The sequence below is a fragment of the Zeus faber genome (genome assembly GCF_960531495.2).
Source record: "Zeus faber genome assembly, chromosome: 3".
NCBI classification, from domain to species: domain Eukaryota; kingdom Metazoa; phylum Chordata; class Actinopteri; order Zeiformes; family Zeidae; genus Zeus; species Zeus faber.
In genome coordinates, this window is record NC_137190.1 from 17277651 (window position 1) to 17289870 (window position 12220).

A 12220-nucleotide genomic window follows, 5' to 3' on the forward strand; every position below is an offset into this window, starting at 1 on the left:
GTCCAGGGCAAAAAAAACGACTCTCTGGGGGCCTGTGAGGACCAGGGCCAAAGCCCGGGCCCTTCCTGCGACAGGAGCCTAGAGGAGACGATGCCCACGCTGGAGGAGGCTCCGGGGGGATCTGCTGATCAGATCCCACTCAGCCCGGGAGAAAGCTGCTCCAATGCAGAGCCACCATGTCCCTGTGGAAGACAAAGTGTAGGCAGCGCCTGTCTGCATGGCCTTGGACTTGAGGCATGGCATAGGGCATGGGGCATGGGTTCGCCTAAAGCACTCCTAACCCACAAGAAGAAATTGTTCACCGTTTTCGTGACTGTAGTTCACTACTGCCACCAATGCTCACTGTCACCAAATGATGTGACTAAGGTTATGATGAAATGACGCAGATTTTTATTACAATGCTCTTTGGAATACTCTATTCTGATTGATCAATAGCAGCAATCAGCTGTCGGCTATTTATGAGTGATGAACTTTGTCACGGGCAACCACTTCATGTCCCTTGTTTTTTAACACTAGCTCATGGAAAACTTGAGGAGATGAATGCCAGTATTTCCAGTTTAACATGAATGACAGTAAATAGGTTCACCAAATAACCCCCTGCATACACGATCACCCTGTCGGGCTTTATTTTGCGATAATGACCGGCTGGCTGTACATTATCTTTTACTTATTCACCTGCTCTGGATTTGCATCAATGTTGTTATTAATCCAGGCTATATTTCTATGGTTTGGTGTAATTGCAATGTGGACATTTGCTGGAAACAAGTAAAAATGAATATATAAATAAGTATAAATATATATATATTTATTTGTTATATCTTTGCTATATTCCTCCTTTAGGGCTTGCTGAAGGAGCTGCGTTTTCTAAAGGACAAGGTGGATCACCTGGAGGTGCAGAACTTGCACTATGAGAAGAAACTCAAAGCAACAAAGGTAGAGAAAGTTGTTTCCTCCACCCTCTGGATTTAAGAGCGAGCACATTCTGTGCCCAGCTTCCATTGCGTGCACGGTCCAACCATGCAGAACTTTCCTCAGCAGTGTCCAATCTGAAGCTTGAGCCAGTTCGAAATGAGTCACTCTCTCTCTCTCCTCTCTCTCACTCTCTTTCTCACTCACTCACTCACTCACACACACACACACACACACACACACACACACACACACACACACACACACACACACACACACACACACACACACACACACACACACACACACACACACACACACACACACACACACACGTGCGCGAAAACACCTCTTCTGTATTTTCATAAGAAATCTGAGAACAATTTGCGAGGTAGAAATAGATATAATGACGGCCTTTTCCTCTCCTGTGTATCTTGGCGAGGCTCCATGCCATCACCTCGTGGACTCTCCCAGGTCCTTTCTCTTGTTGTTCCTGAACTTTTGCTCTCTCTCTTTTTTAAATGCATTATTAATCGTCTGCCTCGGTCCTTCGTGTCCCGTCCTCAGAGCTTTTTTTTAATGCCGTCCATGTGTGTTCCTGGTCTCTCTTGGTCGCCGGCTTTTGCCTGCAGAGACACAAAGATACAGTGGTTGAAGTCGTACTCCATCGGTGATTATTTAAATCCGAAAATCTAAAATCCTCTGACCTGCTTCACCCACCTCTTGTGTGAGGAGCCACCACGGGAACTTTCTAAAGGAAGTTCTGGAAATATGTGCACGTCGTAAATATTTTACTTTCTCGCTCCCGTCACTTTGAAGTACTGGCGAAATGACAACCCCCTCAATACTTTATTTTATTATTCTTACTTTATGTATCGTCACGGTTCCTATATGGAAAAGACATTATCACAGGCGAGCAAATCACATCACGGTCGGAAATGGTTTATTGGTGATGCAAAAATTGAGTTTCGACGATCGAAATCTACCGAGAAGTTAATTTGACAGCCCGTCGGCTTTCCTTGCGGCGCCCCGTGAAATCGAGAACATTCTGGCAAAAAGATCAGCTCGGAAATAATAAACCCCCCCCTCTGCCACCATCTGCTTTCCTGCATCCTCCATCTCAGACAGCGCCGGCGTAATAAAGGGCCGTTTAAAGAGTTTAATGCGTTAAAAGGGTTATTTGCGGTTGTTTTTATCCGAAATTAACAGCTTGATAAAGGGGAAAAAAAAAAACAGTGGTATAAAAGTTGACTTCTGAGCGGGGGGCTCGTGCTTTTTTCGGCTCCCTTTTCTTAATTAAAATTCTGCTACTTCCACCAGTGTGTGTGCGTGTGAAGTCGATTTAACGAGTGTGTGTGGGTGTGTTTGCAGGCGCGTGTTTACGACCTTGTGTTTTACCTTGGAACGGCTCTCCCACATCTTATCTTCAGGCGGAGATCAGCGGCCTCCAGCAGCTCCTCCTCAGCAAGAACGCTGAGATCCAGAGCCTGCAGAGCCAGCTCCTGGCCAGAGCCTCGCCGTCCGCGGAGGGTTCAGAGAGAGGTCAGAGGTCATTTCCAAAATTCTCACAAGACACAATGAAGAAAAAAAAAAAAAAATTCTCATGTCATTATTTTAGAGCCAACACCACTTATTTGATATGTTACAGTTCACATTTAAACCAACGAGCAACAAATTGAAGCTAGGAACCTGACGGGCATTACTGGTCAAAGTGCAGATATACCACATTTAGACAAACTAGACAGATAGATAGATAGATAGATAGATAGATAGATAGATAGATAGATAGAGAGATAGATAGATAGATAGATAGATAGATAGATAGATAGATAGATAGATAGATAGATAGATAGATAGATAGAGAGATAGATAGATAGATAGATAGATAGATAGATAGATAGATAGATAGATAGATAGATAGATAGATAGATAGATAGAGAGATAGATAGATAGATAGATAGATAGATAGATAGATAGATAGATAGATAGATAGAGAGAGAGATAGATGGACTGACGGACGGACGGACGGACAGACAGATAGTATTGGGCAATTGTTTTAATTGAAATTTGAGAATCACATAATTAATTATATCATAGATCGTGGACAGAGATCCAAACAGTTTATAGAGAAGTGATGCTGTATCTGATAATGAATTCAATTACTACTATTTTTTTTTAAATAGATTAAAAAAAAAAAACACTTTTAAACCTCTCAATTTGTCTATTATGTGTTTTACATGTATCCAACCCTGTTTCATATATGTATTGTACAGCTGCTCGCCAAAGTTCTGCTTGGGGACAAAAAAGTTTGACTTATTTATCTGACTTACTTAAGATACTTTTTCAAATGAAAAATATATCCTTCAAATATCAATGTATCAGTCTTACAAATGTCCCGTGGTCACGTCAAGAGACCCCACGTGGGGGCGTGACCCTAGGTCTGCCAGATATAGAGATATGTATTTGGATGAATTTGGCCACGATAAGATGTTTAATATTTTTAAGGATCCCGTCTCGCACTCTTCCCTTTACTTTGGCTTCTTCTTAGACTTCCTTCAGAGTTCACAATTTCCGTTCCCTTTCTCACTCACTGTCTGGTTTGGTTTGGCACCCCAACCCAAATAAAACTTTCACCAAGTCTCTATTCATAATGAACACCATTAAGTTATTTTCCCTTTAATTTTTAATTTCGGCATTTGCACACCAGGAAGTGGGAAATGTCAATTTACCCAAGAATCCCAAGAAGGGATTTTCCTGCTTCTTTTATTTGACTTGGTGATTATTCGGATAATCACCAAGTCAAATAAAAGAAGCAGGAAAATCCCTTCTTGGGATTATATATATATATATTTTTTTTTTTTTTCTACACCACATTTCCTCATATATATACTGTATGTATATATATATATATTTTTTTTTTTAATATATATAGTTTTTTTTCTACACCACATTTCCTGATATTTATATATATATATATATATATATATATATATATATATATATATATATAGATATATATATATATATTGGAAGGATCGGACACTTCATAGGCCATGACCCAGTTGAACAGCTATGTTTGTACAAATGGATGATTCTCATTTTAGACCTGGAACTCCACAAGCTCAGGACTGGAATGGAGTCACTGCTCGCTGCCAATGACGAAAAGGTAAGCGACCGGGAACAGGGAAATGAACTTAAATATAAGCCTCATCTCATTTCCAGCGTTGTCATCTATTTGTCTTTGTTTTTTCTTCTGAGCCTCTGGAGCTGGTGCCATCATCTTCCGGGCTCAGGAGGTTTAACGGCTTCACCGCCGACGCCCTCCCACACCTTGTTTAGCACAGAGGAGCTTTTGTATTCTGCCTCACGCACAAAGTCCTGGATCTTAAAGACTAACAGACGTGGGCATGGATGTGGCACACGAGTGAACGCAGAGCAGAGGGAGGGGGGGGGGGGGGGGGGGGGGGGGGAGTGAGAGAGAATGAGGGGAGCGAGTGAGAGAGAGAGAGAGAGCAAGGAAGAGAGAGAGAGAGAGAGAGAGGCAAGCGAGGAGGCGAGCCATTTCAGGCAAAGCCACATGTTATAGTCCTTAATCTGCCAAGCCTAATTTTGGAATAAGCTGCATTAAGGGAAACATAGCAAAACCAGGCCCAGGCACCACTTCAAAACACACACACACACACGCACGCACGCACGCACGCACGCACGCACACACACACACACACACACACACACACACACACATTCTCTCCATGGGGCTGGGGTGGGATTTCCAGCCTGTATCCACCCTCAGTAGTTTGATGAGAGACTGATGTTTATGTAGGTCTATGGTTACAGCAATAGATTGAAGACGACAGACCGTGCATTGGTTTTGTGACTTTTTATATCATATATATTTCTGCTTTTTGCTGCAGGACCAACGCATTGAAGAGCTATCTCTGCTCCTGAACCAGTGCCGGCAATTCAGGGAGGTCACTTACACCACAAGGCAAAGTAAATAATCTATTCTGGCTTGTTCATTTTGATTTATTTTGAATGAAATACTGCTTGATTGATTTTTTTCATTTCATTGTTTGATTGTTCAATTTGAAAGATTGTGACACTTCTTACTCCGGAATACTCGCATGTCTTCAATGCAACACATGTAAACGAATTGTCCTTGGTGAATGATTTGTCCGTCGCGAAACGATTTTTCTGTACTGAAGGATTCGGCCATAGTGAACATATCTTTTTAATGGCTCAAGAGTCACTCCGGCAAAAGTGGCATCCGTTCCTTTGGTTCACAACTCAGAGCTGAACTGACTCTTCTGACTATTTCATCGTTCTCAGGAAGTTTGCCCTCTCTCACGATGCGTCACGCCAGCTGAATCAGAAGAACATCGTCAAAGAATGTTACTTCTGTTTTTACTGAGTGACTCGTCGAGAGCCGAATCTGAATGAAGAGTCAAACTTTTCGTCACTACTGATGAAAGCCCTTTTTCCACACGGTGACAAAACGCTTTATCTCTCGGTTACTACAGCAACACCTCCTGGGCAGTCCTTCTCCAACGGGAGGACTCCTTCCAGCAGCAGTGAGGAAGAGGAGCAGGGAGGAATGATGAGGAACGTCGACTCTTCCAGCAGCAAATCGGAGGATCTGAAATCCCAGGTGAGAACGACATGAGTGTAACGAGGCTGGTGTAAGGTGTATGGGGATTTGATAACACGGAAGTGTTATCAAATCCTAAACTGTACTTACTAACATATTCCAGGTCTCCACAAGCAGCTCCTCCTCCCAAAACACGTCTTTTTTATCGGTACAGAAGGACAGTAATAGCAGGTAAATAGGTCAGAAAGGATCATAATTTGAGTTGGATGTAAGTGGGTCGGAGTTCACCGTTATAAATATGGATTCATCTTCCCAGGAAAGAACTGCAGATTTTATCAAGCAGTATGAACGATTTGCCAAACGGACCTTCACAAAAGGTATTTTTTAAGTATTTCTTTGTTTCGTTTTTTTTTTATGATTAAAACTGTAATTGGAAGTGGAATTCTCTTTCATATTTATCACAGTTTTTCTTTTTCATTTCCACATATTTTTGCAGTTTGTATGTACAATCAAATGCATGATTCAATGAATAAAAAAAGACAATAAATTAGAATTCAATGAATCAATCCTTGTGGAAACAGTGATAATCTTAATGTAACTGACCCAACCTTCGAACTTGATTATAATTAATAACCATCCCGTCTCTTCCATGCTTCTTTCAGACTGATATACTGCCCGCCGGTTCCTTTGTGCTGGAGCAAACCGGGGACCGAGAGAGCACCAGTGACTCCCAGAGCCACCGGTCTCCAGATGGCAGCGAAGACGGAGACGCAAACCAAAGTAAACCCACATATACAGCGTGGACTGTAAATCTACTGCATACACATATTAACCGTATGTACGACCGTGCCGCGGGAACAGATGTCTTTCTCCCGCCCCATCTGCACATGTGAATCCACCACCGGCTCACCATAGACTGCAGCGATTCAAAGAGGTCGGTTCCTGCTGTAATTTTGGCATCGCCGCTGTTCTCCGACAAGAGGATCGCTGCTCCTTTGATCAGAGCTAATAATGGAGGCCACTGACAGATTCCCTCTCTGGCGGGCCACACCCTCCGCTCTGCCCCGAATGACCGCAGCCAACCCCGGCGTGCACCACCCTACCCTGTCCTCATTGACTACTTTTAACTTCAGACCCACCCTGTCAGGCAGGGGAGCGGAGGCTTTGGAGCCAAAGCCAGAAAGATCACGCTCAAATTCAGCTGCGACTCCTCGGCTCCTTGAGCCGTCGGCCAATGAGTCATTTTCTCTCCCAGTAGTCCTCTGCTTCCCTGAAAACTACTCAAATATGAACCACAGCGCTGAATGAATTATATTAATCTCATCTTTTACTTGGAAGGCAAAGAAGGACATGCTTGCCCTTTAACCAGCCATTAAGATGTTTTCTTTACGATTGTTTAATAAAGCTTTTTTTCTTCCGAACGCTTCTTACATCAGCAGATATGCCAAAACTATGGGAATACTTCATCCACGCCTGTTTGATGACGTTCATAATCAGCAAATACTAAAATTCTACATTGTTCATGACTTGATATACCCTCTGCCAGAAGAAGATGTATTTGTTCACAGCCATACACTGATTTGGGCCTTTGTAAACATTTTAAAGGGAAGCTGGAGAGAGCTGATAACAGCACTTCAAGCGATCTCTCTCCTACCCATTCTGTGGCGAGCACAGAGTCTGGCGAGCGAGCGGTGGGTTCACCAGAATACCTGAAGAACAACAGGAGCATCAAGAAGCTCTGGGGAAAGTGAGGCTGCGTGAATAAACGATGTTCTCCCTTCAACAGCATCAAACTTGAATTCATCTTTGAAATACTGAACCTCCATCGGGGACAATGCCACAACCGTTTGTGAACGAGAAGATTTTCCTTCCTCAGGCTTAGAAGAACGCAGTCTGGTGGACTCCAGGGGATGGACCCGGACGCAGGCCAGTTCAAAAGAGGGGGACTCAGAGCCACGGCGGGGCCCCGGCTGACCCGGACCCCGGAGTCTTTCAGCTCTGCGCGGTAAGGCTTTGTGGACCTTACCCGACAGGAGGAATTCGATTTTTGACATTGTCCAGACAAAGTTTAGAACCTTTTTTTTTTTTTTTTTTTTTTTTAACTGGAGTTGTCTTCAGCGTTCAGGCCAAATCAGGCCACGCCTTCAATCGGGTGCTCGTCCTTGAATTGGCCGCTGTGGCTCTTGTCTCTGTCAGGGATCTGAACACGCCATTTAGCCAATGGACCAAGGAGCAGGTGTGCGGCTGGCTTGAAGACTACGGGCTGGGACACTACGTTAACCTAACAAGACAGTGGGTGGACAACGGACAAACCCTGCTGTCTGCCACGCCTCAGGACTTTGAGAAGGTCAGAACAGGTTAAACAACATCATCGTTTGGATTTTTAATGCTTCAATGAGGTAGAGCACTTGCTGATGCTCATGAGTCATTACCGGTCAATACTTTTGTGTATGCTGATGAGTGTGATTTTGGACCCCAGGAGATGGGCATGAAGCACCCCCTGCACAGGAAGAAGTTGCAGCTCGCTCTGAAGGCCTTCAGCACTAAAGTCACCGAGAAGTCTTCGGAACTGGACCACATCTGGGTCACCCGTGAGTCTGCTCTGAACAGTTTGGCTTCTCACATTCCTGTGCGTTGGCCATGTTTACATGGTTTAATAGATGAAGGCTTTAAATGTTGAATTCAAAAGCCAAGCAGACTTTTATAACATGGCCGCATTTTTGACAGCGCTATAAACTCAGTGTAACCTAACATCTGCGGTTCGTATTTTTTCCAGGGTGGCTTGACGACATTGGTTTACCTCAGTATAAAGACCAGTTCCATGAGGCCCGAGTGGACGGACGCGTGATCCAGTACCTCACAGTGGTGAGACCAGACACTTTGATCGAGAGATTTACTTCTTCTTTACTTCTCCTTTCATGAACATTATGTATTCATTGACCTTGTTATTTTACTAAATACTTTCGGAGCAGACAATACGAGAAAGGTCAGTCCAAGTCAACACTTGAGGGGATTTGTATTTATTTTCTTTTTCTCAAAGAACGACCTCCTGACCCTGAAGGTCACCAGTCAGCTCCACCACCTCAGTATTAAATGTGCCATCCATGTCCTACATGCCAACAAGTTCAACCCCCACTGCCTACGACGCAGGCCAGCAGAGGAGGTAAGATGAGTAAAAAGGAAACAACAGAATTTTAAAAACCGAACCAGAGTGAGGATGATTATACTTTTAATAATAATAATAATAGCCACTGATATTTCCTGGTGGTCAATGTGCAGCCAGACAGTCGTTATCGCAAAATAATCCCCTTCAGAGGCCTGCCCTGATCACCCTGTTGGGCACATTATCTCTTACTTAATAATCCTTCTCTGGCTTCCTGTAGAGACAGCCGTCTCCTTCGGAGGTCGTCCAGTGGTCAAACCATCGCGTGATGGAATGGCTTCGAGCGGTGGACCTCGCTGAGTATGCTCCGAATCTCAGGGGCAGCGGCGTCCACGGAGGGCTGATCGTGAGTTAATAGTTAAATAATTTCATACAGGGTTTCTATTACGTACTGTACATTATTACATAATATGTCCCAAAATTAACACTGCCCGTCCGTCGCCCGTCTCTAGATCCTGGAGCCTCGTTTCAGCTCAGAAACACTGGCCCTGCTCTTGAACATCCCTCCTCAGAAGACTCTGCTCAGGCGCCACCTGGCCACTGCCTTCTCCACCCTGGTGGGATCCCAGGCCACCCAGGAGAAGAGAGAATACGCCAACGCCACCGGCCACGTTCCCCTCACCACCACCGCCAAAGTTCGGGTAAGTGCATGGTCTTCATGGGTAAAGTTCCGATAGTTGAGTGTGCAGTAGAGGTCTCAAAGGGTCTACCCAAACCCCACCCTGACCTGGAACCTGTGCAGTTCAGGGTCCATATTTTATAATGGCCCACTGAGTTTGGGTTGTCTGTATTCTATTGTAGCCAAGATTGTTTGGGTCTAAATTTTGGGACCAGTGAATACCTCTTGTGTGCAGTGTAGAGCTCTGTTGAAACCGCTGTTTTGTGTGTTTTCAGCCAAAGAAGCTGGGATTTACCCAATTCAGTCACCTGAGGAAAAAGAAACCAGATGACTCCGTTGACTACATCTGCCCCATAGATGCTGGAGTTATGGGAGCAAATGGGCTCTCCACCCATCGGCCCTATGCAGGGCTCCGGGGCCCCAGCCCCCTAGTGGACAAACTGTCTGAGAGGCAGGAGCAAGGGGCTCTGGGGCCTCAGCCCCCTAGTGGGCAAACTGAGAGGCAGGAGCACGGGGCTCTCGGGCCTCAGCCTCCTATTGGACAAACTGGCTGAAAGGCAGGAGCAAGGGGCTCTGGGGCCTCAGCCCCGTAGTGGACAAACTGAGAGACAGAAGCAAGGGGCTCTGGGGCCCCAGGCCCCCTCATGGACAAACTATCTGAGAGGCAGGAGCAAGGGGCTCTTGGGCCTCAGCCCCCTAGTGGACAAACTGAGAGGCAGGAGCACTGGGCTCTGCTGCCTCAGCCCCCTAGTGGACAAACGGTCTGAGAGGCAGGAACACGTGGCCGTCAAAAGCTGAACTATTTCATTAATCAAGACTTTATGATGAATGAAAAATGCTTTGATTCTGTGGAATTTCCTATCCAGGCACTTAGTGATTTGACTGATTTGCTAGATATGTAAATGGCAGCGTGAGCGTCTTGTTGGTTATTACCAACACTCAAGGGTATAACTTTGGTTTGAGAAGTAGGGGAGACACGGCGGCGCGAGGGCGGGGGGTGGGGTGGCACTCCCTGTGTGACATTGTTTTAAGTCTATAATTAACACAACTGCTTTCAATACATATTATTTTATTATTTCAAATTATATAGTTATGTTTACAATGAGATATTGAGGGGGACAACCTTCTCTGCCCAGGAGGGGGGGGTCTGACCCCCCTGTCCCCACCGTAATATCCGCCCTGCCAACGCTACGGAATGTTCACGCTGCTATTTACATATTTTCCTATTTACATATCTAGCTCCTGGATGATGCTTGACCTGGGATTTCATTTTAAATTAATTGAAACATGAGCCTATGTTATAAGCTGTACTTCTTCCCAATGAAAGCCATTCTTTGCATTCCTTTCTTTTAGAGTGGGATTTCCAAGCTTTCATTCATGCGTCAATATAATTTTATTGATCACGCTGTATAGTAACTCATTTTCATGTATTATTTTGTTTGCAATATATTATGAGTTGAGTATTATATTATATTATGATCTATTATTAACACCTGTTACTTAAAGTTCTGCGTCTTGTAACTTGTGTTTTTATGCTCAAGTATTTGTTCATGATTCATACCCAAATTTAATTAGATGATCTCACCTTATGGAATTGACCCTTCTGGCCCTGCATTTGAACATATATAGAACTTTTTGCACAACCACAAGTTATATGACATTTAAAACACAATTAAAGAAAAATAGATGTTCATGTCACAGAAGTGCTGCCTTGCTGCCTGTTCCCCAGATACTAGACTGCCCACTGTTGGCCTGAAATAAGAATGCAAGAGCACTCCAAATCCGGGAGGCTATTTCAATTGATGATATAATTATTTCCACCAACATCAACGACCCACAATTTGGTATCAATTTTTTTGGTATCAAAACGGTCATCGTTCTACATTGTCTAATAGGAGGAGAATTATTCAACTTGAAAAAGTAATTTACAGTACTAGTGTGAGAAACAAAGTTAACTTATACAATGTTTACCTACATTTTGACCTCATTGGTGAAAGCAGACCCACTGTATGAATTTGAATGTTCAGATTTGTAATAAAGCAAAAAACAAATTCAATATGTTGAGGAATATTACAAAATAGTATAGATATTCCCGGCATGAACTGATCCTTTATTCCTAATAGCTTAACAGAATACAAACCAAGGTGTCAAAGTATAGTTTGTGCATTCTTTTTGATAGTTTGTTTTAGTTAGTTACATCGCATAGTCAGTGTGTTTACACACACATGAATCAGTGTAAAGTCAATAACCTGAATAAGACTGTTTCCAATACGGTTGTGGCGTGGGGATGGTGTGGTGAGCAGCCACAACTGACCTGGATCTACACGATTGGGATCAGGGTGGCTGCATACCTGTTGCTTGTTGGTTGGTCTAACAAGCAACAGGTTAAAACCCCCATCCCCACCCACACTCAGGAGAGGAGCCCTGTCATGACATGTTCTATCCGCTCCATTCCAACTGGCCAACTCTCTACAATAAACTGGTGTTAACAACCCACCGTCTTCTGTGTCTCTGTACTGGAGGGCCCTGAAAACCCCACTTGGATGGCGGGTGGTAGGCAAAACGACCACAACAGTGTTGAGTAACACTGTTGCAACACTGTGAGTTGAGTAAAGACTGGATGTGATACAAAGCCCATACAGGATTGTCGCTTGACATTGGAGATATAAACTGTTTATGTCTACACATCAAAATCATCTCTTAATTTGATTCTTTGAGTCCAGGCTCTTATTTTCTCCCTAAATCAATGAAATGTCACACAATGCAACAAAACAATGTCACTCGCTTCGATCAATCATTTGTGCCATCTTCGATCCAGTTGTTTCTCGCCTCGGCCTTTCTCTTGAGTTGTTCTTTCTCTGATCCATCGCTTTATGTCATCTAGCCGCCTTATGCGTTGTCTCCCCACTCCTTGTTTCCCTTCAATCATCCCTCCTAAAAC

General features: G+C 44.0%; 1 protein-coding gene across 2 annotated transcripts in view; it reads left to right on the forward strand.

The window, feature by feature from the left end:
* The window catches only part of ppfibp2a (PPFIA binding protein 2a), a 21590-nt gene extending 9823 nt beyond the window's left edge, over nucleotides 1–11767 (forward strand). For both annotated transcript variants that reach the window (XM_079997008.1, XM_079997009.1), the window contains 17 exons: nucleotides 841–933; nucleotides 2340–2451; nucleotides 4014–4075; nucleotides 4824–4902; nucleotides 5430–5557; nucleotides 5661–5728; nucleotides 5814–5874; nucleotides 6160–6277; nucleotides 7103–7244; nucleotides 7374–7502; nucleotides 7694–7844; nucleotides 7977–8088; nucleotides 8274–8362; nucleotides 8538–8660; nucleotides 8881–9006; nucleotides 9113–9301; nucleotides 9555–11767. In XM_079997008.1, the coding sequence (XP_079853134.1) occupies nucleotides 841–933; nucleotides 2340–2451; nucleotides 4014–4075; nucleotides 4824–4902; nucleotides 5430–5557; nucleotides 5661–5728; nucleotides 5814–5874; nucleotides 6160–6277; nucleotides 7103–7244; nucleotides 7374–7502; nucleotides 7694–7844; nucleotides 7977–8088; nucleotides 8274–8362; nucleotides 8538–8660; nucleotides 8881–9006; nucleotides 9113–9301; nucleotides 9555–9833 (2061 nt within the window). In that variant the 3' untranslated portion in view covers nucleotides 9834–11767. The remainder of the gene's footprint in view (nucleotides 1–840; nucleotides 934–2339; nucleotides 2452–4013; nucleotides 4076–4823; nucleotides 4903–5429; nucleotides 5558–5660; nucleotides 5729–5813; nucleotides 5875–6159; nucleotides 6278–7102; nucleotides 7245–7373; nucleotides 7503–7693; nucleotides 7845–7976; nucleotides 8089–8273; nucleotides 8363–8537; nucleotides 8661–8880; nucleotides 9007–9112; nucleotides 9302–9554) is intronic.
* Nucleotides 11768–12220: the final 453 nt, after the last annotated feature.